This window comes from Myotis nattereri (genome assembly GCF_964212035.1).
Source record: "Myotis nattereri genome assembly, chromosome: 18".
Classification (NCBI taxonomy): domain Eukaryota; kingdom Metazoa; phylum Chordata; class Mammalia; order Chiroptera; family Vespertilionidae; genus Myotis; species Myotis nattereri.
Window position 1 is genome coordinate 42,042,092 of NC_138093.1, and position 23,976 is coordinate 42,066,067.

General features: G+C 59.4%; 2 protein-coding genes across 5 annotated transcripts; one reads left to right on the forward strand and one right to left on the reverse strand.

The window, feature by feature from the left end:
* Positions 1–3,629: 3,629 nt before the first annotated feature.
* Positions 3,630–10,314, forward strand: CCDC190 (coiled-coil domain containing 190). Its single transcript, XM_081112161.1, has 4 exons — positions 3,630–3,787; positions 4,539–4,789; positions 8,452–8,569; positions 8,791–10,314. The coding sequence occupies exons 2-4, from the start codon at positions 4,594–4,596 to the stop codon at positions 9,260–9,262; spliced, it is 786 nt and encodes a 261-aa protein (XP_080968287.1). The 5' UTR covers positions 3,630–3,787; positions 4,539–4,593; the 3' UTR covers positions 9,263–10,314.
* On the reverse strand, positions 9,280–22,725 carry HSD17B7 (hydroxysteroid 17-beta dehydrogenase 7). Of its 4 annotated transcripts, XR_013997133.1 has the most exons (10): positions 22,618–22,705; positions 22,295–22,498; positions 21,367–21,459; positions 20,142–20,256; positions 17,986–18,180; positions 14,827–16,009; positions 14,023–14,127; positions 13,266–13,322; positions 11,720–11,818; positions 10,237–11,586 (listed from the first exon to the last, which is right to left on the reverse strand). XR_013997133.1 is itself a non-coding variant. In XM_081112159.1 (9 exons), the coding sequence occupies exons 2-9, from the start codon at positions 22,452–22,454 to the stop codon at positions 11,494–11,496; spliced, it is 846 nt and encodes a 281-aa protein (XP_080968285.1). In that variant the 5' UTR covers positions 22,455–22,498; positions 22,618–22,716; the 3' UTR covers positions 9,280–11,493. The 4 variants fall into 4 exon arrangements, 3 of the variants coding, with proteins under 3 accessions (XP_080968285.1, XP_080968284.1, XP_080968286.1); XM_081112159.1 differs by lacking the exon at positions 14,827–16,009 and having other exon boundaries at positions 9,280–11,586; positions 22,366–22,498; positions 22,618–22,716; XM_081112158.1 differs by lacking the exon at positions 14,827–16,009 and having other exon boundaries at positions 10,235–11,586; positions 22,618–22,725.
* Between the last annotated feature and the right edge of the window lie 1,251 nt (positions 22,726–23,976).

The following is a 23,976-nucleotide window of genomic DNA, read 5'->3' on the forward strand; positions in this document are numbered from 1 at the left end:
TGGGAGATGATATTTGCAAACAGTAGCTCCAACAAAAGTTTAATTTCCAAAATAAATAAAGAACTCATAAAACTCAACACCAAACAACCAATCTAATCGAAAAGTGGGCAGAGGACCTGAAAATGCACCTCTCCCAAGAAGACATACAAACAGCCAATAGATAGATGGAAAGATGTTCGGCCTCACTGGCGATCAGGGAAATGCAAATCAAAACTACAGTGAGATGCACCTCACACCTGTTAGAGCGCCCATTATCAACAAGACAAGCAACAACAAGTGCTGGAGGCTGTGAGAAGAGGGAACCCTCACTCACTGCTGGCGGGAATGCAGACGGCACAACCACTATGGAAAGCAGTCTGGCGATTCCTCAAAAAATTACGACCCAGTGATCCCTCTCCTGGGAATATACCCAAAAAACTCGAAATCATGTATTCGCAAAGATCTATGCACCCCTATGTTCACTGCAGCATTATTCACAGGGGCCAAGACGTGGAACCAGCCACAGTGCCTGCGACAGGACTGGACGAAGGGGATGTGGTCCGCATGCGCAGGGAACACCACTCAGCCTGAGAAAGGCGGAAATGGCTCATTCACAGCAGCATGGTGGACCCTGCAAACATCATGCGAAGTGAAAGGAGGCAGAGGAAGCGAAGGACCATGTGATGTCACTCCGATGTGGGACACACAGTAAAACTGAAACTCATGAACACAACAGCGTGAGGCGGCTGCCAGAGGGAGGGGGTGGGGGCAGAAGGGGTCCTGATATGAGGTGACAGGAGAACATGTGACTTCGGGTGGTGGGCACACGGTGCAACATACAGATCTTCTAGCATAGAAACCCACACCTGAATCCTATGTTCATGTTGACCAATGTCACCTAATCAATTGAACAAATATTAAAAAGTAAATAAGTAAAATAAACCGCCCAGTTTGTGGCACTATGTTTTGGTGGCCCAGGGACACTCGTGTCGGGGGAGGTGGATGTTTAGCATGTAGGTGGGGCAGACATGGGCTTGTCACCATGGAGACGGCATCCTGTGCAGAGCCGTTAGGCGCAAGGTGGGGCGTGTGGTATGTGAAAACTGTGTACTTTCCCCGACTGCTGAGAAGGGAGGCCGAGGACATTCCTGAGGCTCAGTTTGCCGTGATGCTGTCCAAATGCCCATGTCCTGCCTACATCTCACCTGAGCGTGTTCATTACTGACCTGGGGGAGTGACGCTGCCACTGATTCTGGACATCCCGTGGCTGTCATTCCTGTGGCTGTCATTCCTGTGGCTGTTACTCCCGTGGCTGTCACTCCCATGGCTGTCACTCCCGTGGCTGTCACTCCCGTGGCTGTCACTCCCTGTCACTCCTGTGGCTGTCACTCCTGTGGCCGTCATCAGTTTCCCCTCCACCTGGCTGCCTCACACAGTTTGCCGTGATGTTTAAGCACTTACTATAGAAAACCTAAAACATTTCCAAATTTAGAAAGAATCATCTAATAAACCCTTTTATGACACACCCCAGCTTCAGTCGTTACCATGTTCCCTTTTGCAGACACCTATGCACATGGTAGTTTATCTTACTTGGCTGGCGTGCTTGAGAGCAGACATGTCCCCTCCTTGTACTCAGTCAGGCCACAGCATGACTGATAGAGATCTTACTAACAGAAGTGCCCAACCAGCAAATCCACAAGAACTTAGGGTCTCTAGCACCCACATCTGTTCAAATGCCCACCTGTCCCAAGGGTGCCTTCCAGGCAGGCGGTGGAGGCGGGTCTAAGCAGGCCGGCTGCTCTGGCTGTGTCTCTCGGAGTGCTGAGTGCTGCTTATGGGGCCAGAGGCCCTTTCTTCGCCCCCCTCCCTGCCCCCCTTGCTATTGACTCATCAGAGAAACCAGGTCGCTGGTTAGAAAGACCCACGTTCGGACTTGCTTTCTCAGCTTGTCCATTAGCTCCCCCAGAATCCTGTGCGTTGGGAGCCAGACTTCAAGGTCTGATTGACTCAGGGGAAGCAGTTTCCGGCGGTGCCTCTCTGTGCACTCATGCTGCTGGGCATTGGGTTTCTCCCCTCGGTCCCTGAGACTGAGCGGTGGCTGTGAGCAATGTCGGTGAGGCCACCGTGAGTCCCCCACGCCCCCGGGTTGAGGCCGGTGGCCTGGCCTGTGACCTCATCAGAGGCTGAAAGTGACGGCCTTCCTCAGTCTGTCGTTCATTTGCATTCTGGCCCTTGAGGACCACGGGCAGACCCTACACTTTCCTGGCCACCGTGGTTCCACCAGAGTCCAGTTCGCACTGAGTCAGATCCCACGTCATTTAATCCCTTCCTCCCTGAGTCCCAGGAGGGGAGGGAGGGTGACCTGCTCTGTCACTGCAGTCTCCAACCCTGGGGGTCCTTGGTTCCGAGTCCTCTCCCATCTCCCCAGCCAGCACTGCGCCCCCTGTGCTTGAGGACAGGAGGGAGGGACCAGGCAGGTCCTTCCTGCTGAGCAGCACTCCTGGTCCGGGTGCCCCGCTGTCTTCTGCTCTTGGCTGTAGTGAGGACGCTCCCCTGCGGTCTGCCTGCGGCCCTGCCATTTCTGCGCGCTCTGGGCGAAGTATGAGAAGCATGACCTCGTTGGACCTGGCGTCTCCCAGGGCAAGACCGCGGCCTCTGCCCCCTCCTCCAGCCCCGCTCCTGCAGGACCAGGAGCCCGGGGCCCTCTGCACCCCAGGGCTTGGCCCCATTCCCTCCCGAGTCACCACACTCGGGCTCCTTCTTGCCCCTCAAGCTCGGGCCCTTCTGCGAACCTGCCCGGGCAGCTTCCTCTAGGGCGGCCCAGGGTGGCAGGGGAAACTCTCTCCTGAGCCCCCTCGCTGTGCTCAGCTCCGGGCCACCAGGTGGGCATGGGCTGCTCTGTGGTCCTGCCAGGTCCCCGATGGGGGCGAGGCGCCCTCTGGCTGGTGGTTCTCCTGGAACCCACCCTGGCCCAGGCTTGGCATTCAGGAGGAGCGAGGGTGGTGTCCTGGGAAGGGCAGAGGAGGGAGCGCTCCCCACTGAGAGCAGCCCCCTCAGAGATCCCCATAAAGCCTGTGTGAGGGAGGCCGGGGTGGGGGGGGGGGGGAGGTGGTAACAGGCCGGCCTGGCTGCCTCCCGGGAGGTTCTGGAGATGAGTAAACCCCGCGGGGCATTCATGCCTCTTGTTCTCGGATGACGCCCAAGGCAACAGCCAAAATCCCACTGACACCTCGTTCCATAACCCACAGGGGCCTGGCCGCCTGCCTGCGTTGTCCCTGAGACAATCCCGAAGCACCTGCAGTTTCCCATCAGGCTCTGGGTCTGAGCCTGGGAAATCTTAACATTGGCACTAAAATGCGGGGACAGGGTCGGAGCCTGGGGGTGAGTGGCGCCAGGAAGCAGGTCCCTCCTGCCCGCAGACAAGCACAGACAGAAAACCACTCTGCGTCTCCAGGGCCTGGCCTGGTTTCCCAGGAGCAGGAATGGGGACAGGAGGGGGGCAGGGCTAAGCAGAGGAAGAAGGGGGTGCGAGCACGGACATGCCTGGCTTCCACTCTGGCTCCCATGGACACGGGGGACAGTAAGGGGCGGGACCCTTGGGGGGCGGGACTTAGAGCCTGGGGCGAGCCTGCCAGGCAGCCAGCATTCCTGAGCGGGACACAGGCTCTGCGAGCTTTGAAGCATATTCCGCTCTGGCTCCAGCTGGCCTCGCTCCCCACACCAGACCCCTGGGCCCAAGAAGCGCAGCTCAGCTCCTTACCCAGCGCAGAGGAGGGAGCAGCGTCCTCCGGGGGAGCCGGGCTCGCAGGTGAGTGCTGCTCACCTGGCCTTCGGTCCACAGAGCGGCTGCCTAGCTTCTCCTGTGTCCTCGCTCGTCTTCCCCCGTCCTGACCTTATCTTGCCACCACGGTACTATCACTATCGATGGAAACCCACTCACCCCGGGCTCCAGCGGGGAGACCTGTCCCTGCCCTCACTGCCAGGAGACCCGAGCAGGGAGAAGTCGCCCTGGGCTTGGTCCTCAGGGTGCAGAGGGAGGAGGGGGCGGTTCTGGGAAGACGAGAGGCTGAGGGCGCCTGAGGACTGTGTCAGGCCCGGGGGGGTGGGCGGGGGGCGGGGGGCAGCGCCTGGACCAGCAGGTCCCACTCTTTGCACTTTGGAAAGTGATTGTTCCGATTTGGCCCCCAAGTCACCAGCCTGAAATCTCCCTCCCACGGGACCCCGTCCCTCCCAGAGCAGCTGGCACGGGCCATTACAGGTCACGGACCTGCGCGTGTGAGTGAATGAATGGAAGGGAGCCCTGAGCAGGACACCGAGGAAGGCAGGCGGACTCCCGTGGGTGGCGATGCCGTCTCCACAGACAGCCTTGCCTTTCTTTCCCCAGAGTCCTGTGTGCTTCCCCTGATCTTACAGCAGGTCCTGGCGGGGCGGGGGGCTCCATCTACCACGGATTTCTGGGCAGAGGGTGGCTCAGAGGAGCGGCTGTCCCTCCGTCCTCTGGGTCCCTGGCATCTCATTCACCACAGAGCAGACTCCCACAGTGCACCTCCACCTCACAGGCAGGCAGCGCGGCTCAGACCCCTGGGAGAGACCCGGCCAGGCGCCTGGGAGAGCATGAAGGGGACGGAGCAGCACATGGCCAGGAGGCCGCTGCATAAGCAGCTGGATTGGGAGAGGAAGCATGCCAAGCAGGCCGAGGCCAGGCTCAGCCAGCATCTGCAGAGACTCGAGCAGGCCCACCTGTGCCACCTGAGGCTGCTGGCCTGGGAGCAGCGGCAGCTGCAGAAACAGCTGCAGAAGCTGCAGCACGGTAACCCTGGGAGGGGGCGGGGCAGGGCCAGGCCCTCGCAGCTCCTGGAGCACCCACCCCTGACCTCCCGCTGAGGCCAGGCCCTCTTTCAATTCGCTCTCCTGCTCGAGCCCTTGGTCTCCTGCTTCCTCGCTTTGCTTTTATTCTACTCTCCCTTCGCGCCCCTTAGAGTGGGTTTCACCTCTTTTCCATGCCGGGTCTGTACCACTCAGCGCAGCGATGAGCATGAGGGCACCTTAGGGAAGGGGTCAAACCTGAACCCCAGGGTTCGGCCCCGCTGAGCAGACGGGGGGGGGGGGGGGGGGGGAGGCAAGCTTTCCCAGCTCTCCCACCGCCCGGCCTCCCTGGGACACTTCGACGCCCTGCACCGCGTCCACTCCGGGCTTTCTCGCTCCTCTTAAGCAAAAGGGCAAGTGCTCTGTCATCCCCCGGAGGCCTCTTCACCTAGATGCCTGCGCGGGTCTCCAGTCACTCCTCCCACAGGCCGGTGTCCCGGGCACTGCCCTCCAGGCACGCACTGAGAACCCGCCAGCCCCGACTGTGTGGGCGAGAGTCACAACGAGAGTAGCCTTAACTTGTCCTAGTGAGCAGTCCCTGGTCACCACGGGGTGCGGGGGGGGGGGGGCACCGTGTGTGCAGAGCCCAGGCTCCCGCAGGCCCCACCTTCGTCCATGGACCCAGCCCAGCCTCAGGCTGAAACCCTCACTCCGCCACTTATTCCCTTGAGGCTCGAGCGGCTACTGCACCTGCCAGTGCCTCCATGTAATGGGAATGTAAATGGGAGAGGTGGTACCTACGGGGGAAGTCACCTCGATTCAGTGAGCACTTGGCGCAGCCCCTGAACGCAAAGTGAGATCTAGCAAGTGACAGCTCGCCAGCCAGTCAGGAAAGGGTTGTTCAGGGGGCTCCGTGAACGGCTGGGTTTTAAGATCATCCCGTAATTCAGCACAGACCCTCACCTCTTCGAAGCCACACTCGTCCTGCCAGGCAGGTGCCAGCCCAGCCCGAGAACCATGCCTTCAGGGCGCCAGGTGTCCCACCGGGTCAGCTCCTTGGGCCTCACAGCTGAGGGGGACACAGAGCCACGCGTGGCGCCCACACGTTGCAGGTGGTCACGGGCAACCAGCCTTCTCTGTTTCCCGCTGCCCTGTCTGCGGCAAGTAAGCTGCGCCCTGGGTGGGGCGAGGCCCTCGGCTGAGCCCAGGGCCTCCAGGGGGAGGTGCCGGTGGCCGAGGTGGGTGCCTGGCCCGCAGCTCAGGGGCAGGGAAGAGGCAGAGGACGTCGATGAGGCCTCCGACTCTGTCCTTTGAAAAGGGGGTCCTCTCTGAGCCTCAGATTTCTTGACTGTGGGTTCGGGGAACGGAAGGAAAGGTGCAGTGAGTCTCCATGTCCGCTGGGCGCTGCGCCTGCCTCACTTACCACAACCGCGTGGAGCCTCGGGTGCCCAGGGCTGTGTGCACACGCATCCCGCTCGGCCAGGGTCTGGAGCCGCAGGGTAGGGGTTTGTAGACTATTCTGGGACAGGGGTCTGGGGACCAGAGGCACAGACACTGTCTCGGCTGCTCCTATGAAGGCAGAAATGCCAAGGAGAAAGCTGACTGCGGGCCCACGCCCGCCAGGCCTCGCCTCGGCACTGCGAGGTCGCTGCCTGAGAGCTGAGGACGGACCTGTTCGCTGCTCAGGGGGCGCTCCCAGGGAGGCGGGAGCAGCCAGGCCCTGTGTCTGTCAGGGAAGGCCTCCCAAGGAGGCGGCATGCAAGCCCAGCTGGAGGAGACGAGAGGCCGGGACAAGGGTGCGTGCAGGGTGCACACGGGCCCACTGGCCGCCAGGAGCTCGGGCTGCAGGAGGCTGAGGGCAGGAAGGGGCCGGAGAGTGGAAACCCCAGCCTGAGGGTTGGCAGTGGAGCGGTGGCCTGTCCTACAGTCAGAGGGCGAGGGGAGGCCTCGCGGCGTGAAGACCTAACGCAGGGCGTTGGCAGGTGAGGGAAGGAGCATCTTGAGATACTGAGAAGGTGGGACTGTCAGTCAAGAGGACGCTTCCTGGCACGGCGGGCAGGCATGCTCAGCCGGACGCTGGCTGGCGGCAGGCCACGCCTTCACAGAGAAGCTCCGAAAGGTTAAGCGTCGGGGAAAAGCTATGCTCCTTTCTGAACCTGTCGGCTCTGATGGTCTCAAATTGCTGAATAGTGACCTGCCGACACACTAACCACTGAGCCCCGGCCAGGGCTGGGAGAAGCTCCAGATCTCAGTGTAGAGGGAGTCAGTGAAGTTCTCACATGGAAAAGACACACAGACACACACACACAGACACACACATATCCACATATACACATGTGCACAGTGCACACTCAGATGCACATATGCACACGTGCACACACAGAGACACACATGCACAGACATGCACACATATACACATGCACACTCAGGCACACATGCGCACACACATGCACACACATGTGCACGTGCACACATACACATGCACACACACATATACACATGCACACACAGAGACACACACACGAAAGGCAACAGAGGACGCAGGGCCCACACAGGACTCCCTGGTCTGCGTGCCTCCAGAGGAGTGCAGAGACGGCTGGAGGCGTCAGGTGTGTCTCTCGGGCCCAGTCTGGTCCTGCTCCCTCTGCTGGGTGCCCCAACCACCATGTCCACTCAGGGATCCCAGAGACCGAGCCAACCAGGGAGGTGTGTGGAGATGCGGGTTCCCTGCAGCTTCTGTGATGGCGCGGGGCTGAGATGGAGCCGGGGAGGAACTGAGACGGAGCCGGGAGGAGCCACGCGGCCCTGCTTGGCGGGAGGGGCCGTGACAGCGGGGAGGAGATGGCAGCACCCTCTCTGGCTGTCACTCACACCAAGATCATTCCGTTCAGCAAACACCCTGCTCCACAAGGAAACGCTCACACAAAGCCTCCAGGGCAGAGTCGATGCCTCTGATGCCGATTCCTAAATCCTCAGGACACGCTCCAGCCGGGGGTGGGCATCACCGCGGCCCCAGGAGGCTGTGACAACACAGGGCCTGACCGGCCCAGGCATGCGGAGGAGGTAAAGAAATGTTTGACCAAATACAGCAGGCGAGTGTGCAAGTGAAGAGGAGAGCTTTGTGTGGCCCGAGATGAAGCTATAAATATCCACATGGCCATTGACAGAAGGTCCCCACCCACTCGAGGCAAACGGGCGGACGCCTGGTGCATTAGGGTCCATCGGGGTCCCAGGGCGGCAGATATGGCCCAGGCACAGACGCTTCAGCTTCTCTTCCTTCCTCCCGCACTGCCCTGGGTCTGGGCGTCCTACCCACAGCCCGGGCTTAAAAACAGTCATGCCCCGCCCTGGAGGCTGGGGCCCAGACCCAGGTGTGGCCAGGCTGCTCGCTGGGAGAGAGGAGCAAGCCCAGGCAACCTCCAGGCGTCCTCCCGCTTGTGTCCCCTCCTGTCTCCCCTCACGTCTCCCCCTCGGGTGTCTGCGTCCGATCTCCCCGTGTGATGGACACCAGTCCCGTGCGACTAGGGACCCTGGTGCCCTCATGTGGCCCGAGCGCCTCTGTAAGGCCCTCCCGCCAACGGCCACAGGCTGCCCAGGGTCAGGGCTGCGAGGGATCAGTGTGGGACACAATTCAACCCATGACAGGTATGCACTTCCTCCCAGCAGACCGCAAGGGCAAGTGCCCCTCCTCCCCCGGGAACCAAGTTCGGCAGGGACCAGGAGGCGCCCCCGTGCGCCCGCAGCAGGGAGGGGACCTCGGGACCCCCCGGGCCACTGGAGCCAGGTGAGCCCCTCCGCACCCGTCTGGGCACCCACCCACCTCCTCCCGCTGTCCCTCCCAGGGCCCCTCCCTGAGGAAACGCCGCCCCTGGGCAGCACGCCCCCTCCCCCCGCCCCGTGGCCTGGCTGACACCCCATATGGGGCCGTGGAGCAATCACTTGGAAATTCAACATATGGGCATCTTCATGGGCTTCAGAGAACCTTCCTCTTCTCACCCCTCCCAGAGCCCTGGCCACCAACACAGCCCAGGAAGCACATGGGGCCCGGCCCCAGGGGCCTCCTTCCCGCCGTGATGGCCTCAAGGGCCCCACGAGAAGCAAAGAGCAGCCACCGCCTCAAATCCAGGTGACCTCCCCCCTCGCAGGGGAGATGCCGCCCGACCCAGCCGCCACCACCTGCTCCACGGCTCCCTGCCCCGGGGCCAGCCCAGCCGGTGATGGGGCCCTCGGCGAGGCCAGACCGGAGGCCACAGGCCTGCTGCCCGACCTCTGTGCCAGGGAGCACGTGTCCCTGGGGACCCCCTCCTTCCGCGAGGTGTTGGCAAGGGCCGCCAACGCCCACTACCTGCGGCACCGGGTGCCTCCCGAGGCTGAGCAGCTGCTCAGCATGGGGGAGATATTTGGGCACGGGGGTCCCGGGACCCAGCGCAGGGCACCTGGAGGTCACCTCTCCAACCCTCCCGAGCCCTCAGAGTAACACGTCAGCCACTAGAGAAATGTGCGCAATTTTATTTTCAACCGTTTCCCCCTTTCCCCGAATCTGCAAGGCCAGTTGATGAAAATCGAGGGGAGGGGAGTCTCCTGGGAACCAGTAAGTGATGCACCCGCACCCCTGGCTAAGGTCTCAAAAATAGGACTCTGCCTTGAAGAGATGGTGCCGCCCATTCTGACACTTGTGGTGCCACCTGCTGGCCAGAGGGCACCGCCCTGGGTCCTGGGCCCCTGAGGGTTGGGCTCGCGGCCTGTGCAGACCGCCTCCCTCCCATTTAGGTTTCCTGTTCCCACCTTCCACCTGCTCACATCAAACTGGCAACCTAATCAACAGCTGGCAGCAGTGTGCTCCCGATAGCATCTCCTGCCCAGCCAAACGGGGGCGGGTGGCAGCCCAGGGCGGCTCGGATGACCAACATGAACTCACGGGCCATGGTGGAGGCCGCGCCAGGACAGAGGCTGCGTGCACACCGCCCAGCCCGCCATCTGTGCCTCTGTCTCTTCTCCATTTTGTGTGGGTGTTTCTCCTACGGCCAGAGCCAGAGGCCAGGGGCCAGGCCAAGGCAGCCGGAGCGTGGCCGCTGCTGGGCCGTGGACGGGAACACACACTGCGCATTCCCCGCACCGTGCCGTCTCCACTCCTGTGGATGGCCATGCTGCAGCCCTCCACCCGCTGTGTCCAGACATTTCACGTGGCGCCACCCGTGCCTGACCTGTAGCATCTGAGCCGTGACATCCACCGTCTCTAATAAAAACTTCGTTGTCATCGTTCCAGAAGACGCTTCCTTGCCTCGTGCACATTATGGCGCTCAATGCTCACCCTCCCGTGGGCAGAGGAAGCAGACCACCTGCCCCCTGCACTCAGGGACCGGTGTCCGCCAGGCGCGACTGCCCAAGCCAGCCCTGCCCGCGGGGCCCGCCTCACCCTCACTCCACAGGGAGGATCCAGCCCTCATTTCTGCCTATAGAATGTCCAACTTTATTGAAAATATCTTTAGCAACAAAATTAGAGAGATTATAATAAAAATTTCATACTTCAAAATGTATAGAAATTATATTTAAATATAATTTTTCACTGTTATTGACTCATCCGAAACATCACTCACTTTATTGTGTCCCAGGTGTTGGTTATATTTAGGGTAAAAACATCTAAGCATTTCAGCATTTTGTCTTCATGTCATGGAAACAAAGTCTGAATTAACTTCCGACCACTGCCTCTGACCACTGCCAACACCAGCAATAGCTCAGCTGGAAAATTTTATTGAAACATAAAATGTGAGTGAATCATTCTTGCCCAAGTTTACATCCATTAAAACATGGGCATGAAAATGTGTTGGTCAGTAATGAACAGATTTGCAGATGGTGTTAAGAGCCAGGCCCATGGTAACATGGACTGACCTCAATGTCAAGATGACGCTTTTAAAATACGGTAAGAAAGCCCAGCGGTGTGGCTAAGTGGTTGAGCGCTGACCCACGAACCAGGATGTCACGTTTTGATTCCGGGTCAAGGTCAGGGCGCATGCCCAGGTTGCAGGCTGAGTCCCTAGGAGGGGGCATGCAGGAGGCAGCCAACTGATGATTCTCTCTCACCATCTTTATCTCCCTCTCCTCTCTCACCATCTTTATCTCCCTCTCCTTTCCTCTATGAAATCAATAAAAATATACTTTTAAATTGTCACCTTAAAAAAATTGTAAGAAATAATTGAGGCGGCCCCAGCACACTAGTTCCTTAGTTCCTGCAACAGCCAGGTGGCGCCTGAAGGAGAGGCCAGGCTGGAGCGTGGGGCTGGTAGGAGCAGTGGGAAGGTTAACGGAAAGGCCTAAGAAAATGCTCCCGGGACAAGGGCACAGCTGAGCCTGTCACTCAGAGTGGCCGTGTCCCCGCCAGGACCGGCCAACAGGAGGACCCGTGTGCCCACATGTTGGCTCCTCGAGGCCAGCCAGGCCTGGCCTGGAGCCCGGCTGGGGCTCCAGCTGGTGGGACAGGAGCCCCAACAGGAGGTGGCGGCGGGGCTCTGGCTGAGCTGGGTGGGCCACCACTCTGGAGAACAGCCACGTGACTTTCACTTGTGAACCTTTTCCACGCGCACACATGGCCTTGGAGAGAACGCCGGACAGAAGGGAGACGGAGAGTTCACTTCACCACAAACACCACCATCCCCCGCGCCAGGGGCCCGGCACAGAGGACAGAGGGCGCGAGCTCCGGCCACCGCCGCTCTAGTCGGTGCTCAGCAGGGTGGCCCGCAGGTGCCTCTCCAGCTCCAGGAGGCTCCGGTAAAACTTCTCAGCAGTGTCGTCGTCAAGGTCCATCTGGAAGGGAACCGGAAACGGTGGCGGGGAACGACACGAACGCTCTGGGAACGGGCGGGCGCTCGCCCGACGTGGAGAACTGAGGCGGCCACGGGGAACGGCCGGAGCCGCCCCGGGACAGCGGGCAGCCTACCTTCTCCGTCGTCACGTAGTTGCTCCCGAAGCCGGTGGTGGCGCTCAGGTACTTGGTCAGAGGGTTGAGGGACTCGGGCTTCTGGCGGAAGAGCCACACCTGGAAAGGAAGAGGGCGCGGGGCGGTCGGGCCGAGGGCGCGGCCGGTGGGGACTTGGACTAGAAGTCCTCTCGACCAGCTCGCTGTCACGGCTCCACGACCCGCTGCTGGGACTGAAGGGAGAGGGCGGCCTGCTTGACGGCATCCTTTGAAAAGCACCTGAAGCAAAAGCCTCTTCTCTTAATCCCCAAATTAAAGCTCATGGCGCCCCGCTCACCAGGTAACTCACAGAATCAGCGGTGCCTCAGTGACAGACAAGCACCGGCACTCCCCCGGGAGCCCCTCCCGCCGCGCCTCCTCTCCTCCGCCCCCTCTCGGGAAGCAAAGGCGACCAGCATCTCGTGTTCACCCACGAGCACGTGTCTGCTGGAAGCGGGGCCTCTGCTCGCCCTGACAGGGAAGCAGGACCCCACACTCCGCAAGCATCTGCAGGCATTTTCATCAGGGTGAGCGGGTCTGTTTCATTCTCTTTCTAAGCAGCCGGCATTCCACAATCTATATAACCAGTTTCCAATGGACGGACACACAGGTCTTTGCTGTCACAGCCGCACTGTGATTAGGGGCAGTCCAGCGTTACCTGGAGTCTGAGCACACAGAGACGATAAACACGGAAGCCGGAATGGCTGGGTTTGCGCACTGACCGTGTTCACTGTCCTGCGGGGTCCACCGACCCCAGCCCAGAGCCAACATCGTGAACTCCCTCATCTCCGCCACTCGGAGCTGGAAGCTTCACTGTGACTTTGGTTTGCATTTCTCAGTGTAACACTGGGCGTCTCTTCCTACGATTAAGGCAGTTTAAAGTTCTGTTGGTGGCCGTTGCCCCTTGTCCTGAAGGAGCGCTGGGGAGTGAGGGACAGACACACAGAGAGTGGCCAAGTGGGGGACTTCACCCAGACGGTGCGGCCAGCGGGCCCTGACCCAGCAGTAGAGGACCCTGGGGACGTCCTGCGTGTCCGACAGAAACGATGACCGTGAGCCATTAGCAGTGTCGGCCCCAGCGAGGGAGCGCGGCAGCCCCGGCCGGAGCGCAGTGAGTAAACGCGCTGGTTTCCCAACAGTAACAGCTCGACTCCGATGTGAACGGAGGAAGGAGCATCTCCGTCCCAGGAAGTGGCCTGGGCTTTGCTGCCGCTAGAGCAGTGATGGCGAACCTTTTGAGCTCGGCGTGTCAGCATTTTGAAAAACCCTAACTTAGCTCTGGTGCTGTGTCACATATAGAAATTTTTTGATATTTGCAACCATAGTGAAACAAAGACGTATATTTTTGATATTTATTTTATATATTTAAATGCCATTTAACGAAGAAAAATCAACCAAAAAAATGAGTTCGCGTGTCACCTCTGACACGCGTGTCACAGGTTCACCATCACTGCCCTAGGCTGACCCACAGGTGACCTCCCCGGGAAGCCCGCACGCCGGCCACCATCGCCCTGGGGCCCTCACCTACCAGGGCCTCGGCTCCATTGTACGGCGTCAAGGTGAAAGCGTTTGCAAAGAAGCGAAGCTGACGGAGAGAAAACAGGCGTCATTCCGGGGGGGTTTAGAACAAGGCCCAACAGCAGCATTCATCACACATTTAAAGAAAACCTGCACTTCTTCTCCCCGAACATTTAAGTGTCGAAGTAAAGAAGTCTAAAACAGAAATGGCACTTAATCCCCCCCTCCAGGCCAGCCCCTGGAGCACGGAGGCATATTCCTCCTGCCTCTTCGCGCCTGGCGACGGAGGGCGTTTTCTGAGCTCCACATGGAAGGACAGTCCCTAAAAGGAGCCTTTTTTAGTGGCTGAAGGCACTTCTGCGAGAAACGCTCAAAACACAAACCAGATGTGCTCACCTGTGGCTCTGGCCGTGAGTGCACACGCGGCCTCCTGGGAGCTGCGTGCACGTGCACGTGATCACACCGAGCACGCGAGGAAGCCTGTAACCACCATGCAGCCAGGTTCCCACTCACACGGCCCTAGGGCTCCCGGGCCCACGGAGCATGCTCAGGGGAGCGCGCCCTCCCAGAGAAGGGACGGGCAGTGTGGGGTCAGCTGGGGGGAAGCAGAGACTACTTGCCATGGACTTCAATCCTCCAGGGACGTGAGGTTCTGCCACCTCCCGATTCAATTTCTGAAATCACTTCCCAGCCCTCACACACCCTTCAGTCCTGAGTGGAACAGCTGCATAAACAGAGAAAGGAAGCGCTGGGCGGGGCGCACTCACCAGCCATATGATCGGCATTATCAGTGTCCACACGAAGCGGGGCAGGATCCCGTAGGTCAGGTTGGTCAGCATGGTCCCCGGGCACACCACACTGGAGAACAGGCCCTGTGGGCGCAGGGACGGCGGGCAGGGCTGAGCTCAGGGTGCAGGGACAGCGGGCAGGGCTGAGCTCGGGGCGCAGGGACGGCGGGCAGGGCTGAGCTCGGGGCGCAGGGGCACAGGGACAGCGGGCAGGGCTGAGCTCGGGGCGCAGGGGCACAGGGACAGCGGGCAGGGCTGAGCTCGGGGCGCAGGGACGGCGGGCAGGGCTGAGCTCGGGGCGCAGGGGCACAGGGACAGCGGGCAGGGCTGAGCTCGGGGCGCAGGGACGGCGGGCAGGGCTGAGCTCGGGGCGCAGGGGCACAGGGACAGCGGGCAGGGCTGAGCTCGGGGCGCAGGGGCACAGGGACAGCGGGCAGGGCTGAGCTCGGGGCGCAGGGACAGAGGGCAGGGCTGAGCTCGGGGCGCAGGGGCAGAGGGACAGCGGACAGGGTTGAGCTCGGGGCACAGGTACAGCGAACAGGGTTGAGCTCGGGGCGCAGGGGCACAGGGACAGCGGGCAGGGCTGAGCTCGGGGCGCAGGGACAGAGGGCAGGGCTGAGCTCGGGGCGCAGGGGCAGAGGGACAGCGGACAGGGTTGAGCTCGGGGCACAGGTACAGCGAACAGGGTTGAGCTCGGGGCGCAGGGGCACAGGGACAGTGGGCAGGGCTAAGCTCGGGGCGCTGACTCAGCCCCGGACATGCTGGTGAACCAAGGACACGCACCAACGCGCCAGGACAGGCAGGAAAGGCCTCTGCTCTGAGGGGTCCTGGGCGCTGGGGAGACCCTGTCAGTGGAAGTTCGGGCGGAGGACCCACTGTGGGGGGTTCTCAGGATGCAGAAAATTAGTGAGACTGTCTCTAATCTCAAGCAACGCCCTGGATGAAGAGCAGCCAGACCTGAAGCTGGAGAAAGGGGCCTGGCACCTGAGTTTCCCGTGTTGCTGGGTCAGGTGCAGGTCAGCTTGTCAACCCTAAAAATCACTGGAGACAGAAAGACACACAGGACAGTCTCTGCCTCTGGGAACAGACGCGAACCTCCCTGTGTGCCTGCCTCCCAGCAGGGGCACAGACCCAGACTCCAGCTGCGGGTGGGGCGCTGTGCTCAGAGCAGAGGGCTGAGCGGCCCACAGAGACCCCGCCCCCTGCAGGCCTCCGAGGGGGCCTCCGCCAGGACTCTTGTCGAGTCCAGCAACACAACTCGTGGACCAGAAGGGGGCGCTGTGCAGTCTGCCCCTGCAGAACGGGGACTTGCTTTACTAGTGAATCAGTTTAATTTTTACTACATTTGACCTTCTTTGATATTGACCATTTCAACTCATTTTTATTACTTTTCATCTTATTTTTTAAACGCAACGCTGGAAGTACCAGTGTAACAGGCGGCCGTGTGGAGAAAGCACCTGCGAAGCTTGTTCTGCTCGGGGCGGTGAGGCTCCGGATGCACACTGTTCCCCAGCCCCCGGGAGTCCTCCCGCTTACCAGGGGCCTGGACTCGCCAGCCTTACAGACCAACAATTCCTCCCAAGAAAGTCACGGTTTCCCCCGAGACAGCCAGGGAACTCTGTTCTGGGAGCCAGTCAGGCCCAGGCAGGGACTCGTCAGCCCTAAGTGAAGACGTCTGTGAACTAAACCTTGATGCTGAGCCACAGCAGAAACACGCAGGGAGGGGCTCCACCACGACCACTGCCCACAGGGAACCACGGACCGCGAGGCCGGTGCTCTGGGTGCCGGGCACGTCACCACGGACGGCAGCTCAGCGGGAGCCAGTGGGCTCCAACGTGCACGCATCCCTCAGCTCTGGAGGGTGTTCTTTCTTGGCTGCTTCTCTGAGCAAAAGCCAAGGCCACGCTGAGGCTGAGCCGCAGCTACGCCTCCCTTCTTTCTTTATCCTCATCCAAGGATATGTTTACTGGTTTTAGAGAGAGGGAGGGAGAGGGAGAGGGGGAGAGAGAGAGGAGCATCGATGTGAGAGAGGAACGTTGATCAGTTGCCTCCTACATGCCCCTGACTGGGGATCGAACCCACATCCTAAGTGCGTGCCCTAACTGGGGATCAAACCAGGACAGGATGAAGCACCAACCGACTGAGCCACACCGGCCAGAGCTGTACGATGAAATCCCAACCCTTACTGTGGGGTGGGGAACGTCTGGCCCTGGGGCCATAGGAGGCCCTCGCGATCATTGGGTCTGGCCCTGCCAAGGCAACCGCAGGTGGGACTCGAAATTCCATCAATCTAGGAGCGTTTTTCACAGTTACATCAATCCATGTTAAGGGAACTACAGGAAGTGAACGATGCTATAAATACCTGTGGCCCTTGGCAGAAAAGGCGCCCCACCCCTGCCTTACTTGCTTGACAACCAGACTTCACTAGCCCAGAGCTGTCCAAGGTCAGACAAGCCCGCCCACACTGACCTGCCCCCACAAGGGGTCTGGGGACAAGCAGTTGTGACAAGCTGTCATCTCAAGAAGCCAGAGGCTCTCCATTGGACCAGCACACTGGGCTCAAACTGTAACACAGTAACAAGAATAACAACAGCCCACACACGCACGAGCACACACATGCAGACCATGTGCACACACTATACAAGCGCATGCCTGTGCACACCCACAGGCACGCTCTGAGCACAAAGCACTGCTGACTGCTCCAGACCTGCCCTCGCTCCCCACCCAGGAGGCAGGAACTATTACTGTCCCTCCTGGCCAGGTGAGGGAACCGAGGCCCGGGACTGAGCAGGACCCACAGGTCCTGCTGCAGGCTCCCAGCTGCTACTTGTGCACAGCCTCACCACTAAGAGTCAGGACTCGCAGAGTGGGGCCCGCCCGACAGGCCTCCGCTCCAGGACAAAGCAGGTCCCAACCCTCCCGGGAGGCCAGCTGCTGTGTCTAATGCACCAAAGATGCTCCCCTGCCCTGGCCAGTGCTCAGTGGTTAGTGTCGGCTTCTGCACCAAAGGGTTGCAGGTTCGAGCCTCAGCCCTGGTTGGGTGCTTGTTGGAGGCAACCGATTGGATGCTTCTCGCTCACATTGATGTTTCCCTCTCTAAAAAAATAAATCAATTCCCCTCCCCCCATCCACTCTAAAAAATAAAAACAATAAAAATCATGGAAAAAATCTCCGCTGGTGAGGATTAGCACCACCAACAAAAGCAGCTCCCCTACGGGCAGATGGCTTCACGGTCCTCTTGTAATTTCTCCCTCCTCTCCCACCCCAGGCCTGGTCCAGTGCCCTAAACATGGTAAGGAGATGTTAACGTTTGAGACACACAAGGACGCAGCAGGCCTCAGACCCCAAGGCTGCAGGCCCCAGCGTGACTGACAAGGGTGCCCTCCAACGAAACACCCTCGACACCCGGGGCGCGGACAGGCAGAGCGTGGGGCTCACCAAGGGCCACCACTCCCACTGGACACCAATATGAACACGGGGCGGCGGATGGCTTGAGGGGGTCCAGGCCGCAAAGTCAGAAGGCTGGGTCCCACCCTGAGCTGCACCCCCACCCGTTCCTCACTTAACCTCTCCACATCCTCACAGGAAGGGGGACGCTGAGCCCGCTCCCTGGGACGGGAAAGGTATGAAAGACACAGGCAGAGAGAGGGCACCTACGGCACAGCGAGGGCTCACAGCGCAGGTGCCGAGGCGCGGCTCTGCCCGAGAAATCACAGCTGGAAGAAGTACAGGGCGGCGCACGAACCCCTGAACCCCTGTACCCTAGAAGTCAGGGTCTCGTTATCTCTGTCCCAAAACGTGCCTAGACACCAACTACCGATCCCATGCAGGTCTCTGCCTGCCGCAGGGCAATCCTGCTCAAGAAACAACGCTGCGTCTTCCCTGCGGCCGAGCAGCGCGGCTCGGACACCACGCCCCACCCGCGCCAGAGCCCGGCCTCACCCGCTGGTTGAAGTTCCTGTTCAAGGCCACACTCAGGAGGTCCAGCGCGTACTTGGAGGAGCTGTAGGGCTCCTGGCCCCTGCTGTGCTGGAAGTCCTCCAGGCTGAAGCTGGCCTTGCGCGCGCTGCGGGACGACGTCCAGATGAGCTGAGACGGGCTGTCACCACGACCGAGGAGAGGGTCCAGCTCCCGAATCTGAGGGGAAAAGGAGCAAAAAGCGAACCAAGATCGACTGGGGAGGACGGGCAGCAACGTGGATCCGAAGGCCGGCGCGGTGCTGGATGAGAGTGAAGACAACAGCATGGACTCGTGTTCACATTCATTAAGGTGCGGATGGTGACATGTGGAAATATGTACAGCTGCGTGCACACATGTGGGTTGGTACACACATACGCATCCCCTTGCTGCCAGCAGAGGGCCCAGAAGCACTGCTGCCTCAACAAGCACCAGGTTCTGGTGTCTAACACCCGCTCCAATGAAAGGAACCAGGCTCCTTAGAGCAGTGGTTCTCAACCTTCTGGCCCTGTAAATACAGTTCCTCATGTGACCCAACCATCAAATTATTTTCGTTGCTACTTCATAACTGTCATGTTGCTACTGTTATGAATCGTCATGTAAATATCTGATATGCAGGATGGTCTTAGGCGACTCCTGTGAAAGGGTCGTTCGACCGCCAAAGGGGTCGCGACCCACAGGTTGAGAACCGCTGTCCTAGAGGCACGGCCTGTTCTAGGTCTAGGGCAGGGAACCTACAGTGACCTTGAGGCATCTTAGTGTCAGCAAGGACGTGCTTAAAGCAGAAGCCAAGCCTGTGATGAAGGCAGGTCCAAGACAGACCCAACAGAAACATCTGAGCAGAAACTCAAGTCGAGTTTACAACCCGGGGCAGCAAGTACATCCTGTGTGCCCACGCAGGTGTCTGTTGGCACCAATGCTTTAATAAGCAAAGATGCCAGAGGAAGAGCTTATGAAAAGGTAAGAGAAATATTAGATAATGATCTTGGTGAACTTATTTTTTAAATGACCAGATAGGAATTCAACCCATCCTGACTTTATATTTTAATTTTTGATTGAAAACTAGTATCATATTAAAAACAGTACGAAAGGATATAGAATGAAACATGAACTTCCCACTTATCCCCAAGGCCCTGGCAGCCAGTGTTCCCAATTTATATAATTCTAGAAATATTATATACATGTGCACGTACTTTGTAAAGACATATCTTTATGCCATTTCGCTGTAAGAATCAAATCCTAGAGGCTATCCCACACCAATGCAAAACAGTCTTCATTTCTTTTCACGGTTTCATAATATTCAGTGTTTGTATGTACCTCAATTTATTATAAAATATAGGCTAGTCCTCAAGAAGATGGTCCAACTTTCAGGGAAAACAGGCTCAACGTGCAGAAAAGTGACCATGAACCTAGCATCAGAGAAACAGGTTGCACTGGAAAAGCCAGTGGCTGTCCCAAGCAATGGTCAGCCACTGGACACAGCTGGCGTGACAGTCTAGATCAGCCATGGGCAAACTTTTTGACTCGAGGGCCACAATGGGTTCTTAAACTGGACCGGAGGGCCAGAACAAAAGCATGGATGGAGTGTTTGTGTGAACTAATATAAATTCAAATTAAACATCATTACATAAAAGGGTATGGTCTTTTTTTTTTTTTCGTTTTATTCATTTCAAACGGGCCGCCGTAGTTTGCCCACAGCTGGTCTAGATGCTAATGTCACCCAAGAGATTAGCCTGAGGCCGGAGCATGGAGCAGGCTGGACAAGGCAGCTGTGCCGGAACCGCAGCGCACAGTGCGGGGCTCGAGAAACAGGCGACAAGAGATTAGCTGAGTCCCGTTCAGTAATGGCTCGCCTGCTCCCCTCCTCTCTGAGCCAGCCCGGCTCTACGGACCACTGAGCATGATCTTCGAAGCCCTCTGTGTCCCTTTCTACCTTCTCTCTGCTCTCCAGAGCTGATGGCAAAAGGAAAAAGAATCTCTCAAGAGGCTGCTGCAGGGACCAATGTTTTCAGAGGAGCGTGAGGGTCCTATTTAAATACTCCCAACCCAACGCCAGCCCACGCCGGTGAGTTCACAAAGCAGAGCTATGGTGGCCCAGCCTTCAGGACCCCAGTGCGGAGTGGAGGCCTGATGGCACTTACCAGGACAAAGTGGCCAAAGACATTGGTTGCGAAGACCTCCTGGAGGCCGTGGGCAGTGACCCTGTCGTCCTGGGTCAGCAGCCCCTCCGCGGTGGAGAACACGTGGATCACCTTTCTGAAACGGCAGAAGAGAACGGCGTGACTTTCCCACGTCTGGCAACCGGACCCTGAAGGGACGCTCCTGCTGCCCTTCTGCCCCCAACCCATGTCTTTGCTTCTGTGACACGGGAATGAACACACCTGTTTCTCAGACGGGGGGGCTGTGTCACATACAACGCAAGATGCCTCACATGCCACAGCCCGTGCGCCAACGGCCTCCGGGCCTCTAAGCCTGCTAAAGCCCTCGGCACCTCTTTCCAAGCCAGATCACAGGTCCACGGGGACAACAGCGATGCCGATGCGGAGGAGGGTCCCCCACACACTGAGGCGAATGCCCAGCCAGCCAGGCGGCTGGTGCTCTCGCTGGTCATCCTTAGAGCACTGAGCCTCCTACCGCAGTGCCTGCTGCAAGGTCGGCGTATCAGGGGAAGGCCAGTGCGGGACTGAGGTGAGTGTGTGTTTAGTGGAAGAGAGTGACACCAAAGTCTAGCAAGAACCTCTCTGAGTAAGTAGGTGAGGTCACAGGGTAAGAGTGCTTTCGTCCTGCCGTAACCGGTGTGGCTCAGTGGATAGAGCATCGGCCTGCGGACTGAAGGGTCCCGGGTTCGATTCCGGTCAAGGGCATGTACCTGGGTTGCGGGCATATCCCCAGTAGGAGATGTGCTGGAGGCAGCTGATCGATGTTTCTCTCTCATCGATGTTTCTAACACTCTATCTCTCTCCCTTCCTCTCTGTAAAAAATCAATAAAATATATTTTAACAAGAGTGCTTCCGTCCTGCAGGTTGGGCTCCAACATCTCTGAGAGCCACCGCACTGTACTGAGGCTCTCCAGGAGCCAGCGAGTTCCGTGCGCTTCCCGGCCCGCTGGTCAGAGCACCCGGCCCGAGGAGCCTCCTGGGGACTGAGTCCCGCAGCTGACCCACCTTCTTCTGGGCTCACCACAGACGTGTCGGACCCAGGACACGGAATCACGACACACAGCTTTCCCCAGAGACAAATGCTTTTCTTCCCTCCTGTCTTCATTCTTCTCAACACCCGTCTGGCACCCAACTTCACACGCCCAGGGCAAAACCAGGCCGAGGCAAACGCCTTGCTGGCCACCGACTGCCTGGGCGCTGGCATTACCTTGAAAAGAGACTGGAGAGCAGCGCTCCCATGTTGAGGTGCGGGCTGGGCATGATCCCGGCGTTCAGGTACACATAGTCTAACCGCTGAAACCTGCGGCAAACACCAAGACAGGAGGGTCAGCCACGTGAGCGTTCTTTCTCGGATGTTGGCTTCACACAGGATCTGGGAGCTACAATGGACGGTGAAGTCAGACCTCGCTGATCAACACTCCTTCGCTTCGTCCCCCGTTAGGCTCTGCAGCTACCCTGTCCATGAAACACCCCTCCTTTGGTCTAAGGAAGTTCTGGGCTTTATTTATTTTATTTTTTTAGATTCACATCTTCCCTAGTTGACAAGTAAAATTTATATAATAATAACATTCACCTAATCTGATCTGTCTGGACAGTCACAGACTCCGGAATCTGTATCACAACCATCGTTCCCTAAACCTGGGCAATACCACCCGTCTCTAAGAGCTGCTTGGAGAATTAAGGACAGCAGCACCGCACCGACGCTGTGGGCTGGGGGCGGCTCGCTGATTGCCTTAAGCTAGGGCTAACTCACCCAGCATCTTACTTGATATAAATTGCTAACTTGCGGTAACTAATGTCCGCCCTGAAGAGCCAGGGAGGGGAGCTGGGTTCCAGGACCTGCCCAGCTTCAGGCCCTATGCCTCACGGGCACACTGCTCTCATCTCTTTATACCGGTACCTGCTGACCTATTTAGCACCCAGCGAGCAAAGATGCAGAAAATGCTCTCAGGTGTCCAAGGCGCTGAGTAAGGCGCCGGGCTGGCCGCCCGCCAGGGGCGCGCCTGGGTTACTCCTCATGAAATAAGCATGATCGCAGGGAATGAGGGCGGGACGCCGGTGCCCCCGCAGGCCCTTCCTCGATGGCAGCTGCTGGCGGCACCACCACAGTGAGAAAGCGCGTCAGAGAGGCCCACCTGCGCCTGAGCTCCCTGGCGGCCCGCAGCACCGAGCGCAGGTCGGAGACGTCCACCTGCACGGTGCTCACCTGGGCGGAGGGCCGGGCGGCCAGCAGCGCGGCGCGCACGGCCTCGGCCCGGCCCCGGTTCCTGCACGCCAAGCACAGGTGCAGCCCATCGTCCTCCTCCAGCAGCCGCTGGCACAGCGCTCGGCCGACGCCACTGGGTTAGACAGAAACGGAATTAACCACACGGTGCCCAGCACGCCTGTCTCCCCGGGCAGAGCCAGGCGGACAGGAAGGGGGGGCAGGCCCGCTGCGGGCCGGGCGCACGGGCCTCACCTGCTCGCCCCGGTGACCAGGACCACCTTCCTCATCTCCGCGCACCGACCGACAGCCCAGCAGGACCCGCGCAGCTCGGATCCCTGCCGTCCCCGCCTCTCACGCCCGCCGCCCAATCAGGACTCGGTGACACAGGAATTCCACGCCCCATTCACGTCCTCCAATCAGATCCCGGGCGCGGGGATGCCCCGCCTCCTCTGGCGTCACAGACGGCGCTCTGGGCCCTCCAATCGCAGCCCGCCGTGTGCCCTCTGCTTCCGGGGACCAAGTGGGGTGAGATAGGCAGAGGGGCGGGGCCAAGGAACGCCAAGCCCCAGCCAATCCGCGCTCTGCCGCCACGCAGATGACCCCGCCTCCAGCCCTCCTGCCCCCACCCCGCCGCACCCCGACCCCCGTCCGCCCGGCAGCGGCCGCCCTCGGGGACCTCCCGACCCGCGCCGCGCTCGGACCGCGTCTCTGGCCGCGCGCCGGCGTCGGCGGCGGAGCCCCCCATCACGGGGAAGGTCGCCGGGGCGGCGGCGGCGGAGCCCCCCATCACGGGGAGGCCGGTTTGGAGCTGGCGTGTGGCACTGCCCCCTGCTGGTCCCTCCTGACCTGAGCACCGGGCTGAGGGCCCCTTCACCGCCGCGCCCGCCCACTCCTCCTCCTCTAAGAAGTGCTCTTGGGGTGACTGATGTGGAAACAGGCAAAAATCGCCGGTTTTCAAACACGGGACTGTGGGCGGCAGCCGTCCGCCGGCACAGGACGGAGTGGGCACTCTGCAGCCTCCGGCCGTCCGCTGGGTGATGTCCGTCCCCCACCACCGTGGCCTCCTCTGGGTGATGTCCGTCCCCCACTGAAGTATCCATCTTATATAAAAACTGCTGTTTGAAATTTTAACCCTGATAGTGTGGCTTCTGTCTTAAATCATAAGGAAAGTAAGACTACTCCCATTCCCGCGAGGCGGTAAACTGTGCCCCAGACAGAGCTGTCAGTGCTGACACCGGCCAGGCCTGGAGATACGGTCTCATGGCCCCTTCCCAGCACGCAGGCCGTCTTTCTCAGAAGGCCCGGAGTGTCATTCCAAATTTGGGAGACAGAGGACTGGGAAAAGTATAAAGAGAGTTCCCGCCATATTGGGGGCCCAGAATTTGAAAGACACATTTTTCTCTGGGCCTGCACAGACTTTAATAATAAAATGTAACTCCTGTAGTCGGTAATAATAAAATGTAACTCCTGTAGTCGGCGTTGCTGTTCAGCCCTTGCTTCGGCAGGGCGCCGTAACTGTAGTCACTGGCCAGCTCAATAAAGGCTCCTAAATCTTGATCTGAGTCCCTGGTGGTCGTCTCCACGGGTCGCCCCATTACACCACCCCCGTTG

Excerpts from the sequence above, each read along its gene's own strand:
- CCDC190 (XM_081112161.1), top strand. The coding sequence starts at position 4,594 with ATGAAGGGGACGGAGCAGCACATGGCCAGGAGGCCGCTGCATAAGCAG. Across the intron at positions 4,790-8,451 it reads GCTGCAGAAGCTGCAGCACG|ACCGCAAGGGCAAGTGCCCC; the intron begins GTAACCCTGGGA and ends TCCTCCCAGCAG. Across the intron at positions 8,570-8,790 it reads CCCCGGGCCACTGGAGCCAG|AGCCCTGGCCACCAACACAG; the intron begins GTGAGCCCCTCC and ends CACCCCTCCCAG.
- HSD17B7 (XM_081112158.1), bottom strand. The coding sequence starts at position 22,652 with ATGAGGAAGGTGGTCCTGGTCACCGGGGCGAGCAG. Across the intron at positions 21,460-22,294 it reads GCCAGGGAGCTCAGGCGCAG|GTTTCAGCGGTTAGACTATG; the intron begins GTGGGCCTCTCT and ends TGTTTGCCGCAG. Across the intron at positions 11,587-11,719 it reads ACTACGTGACGACGGAGAAG|ATGGACCTTGACGACGACAC; the intron begins GTAGGCTGCCCG and ends GTTCCCTTCCAG.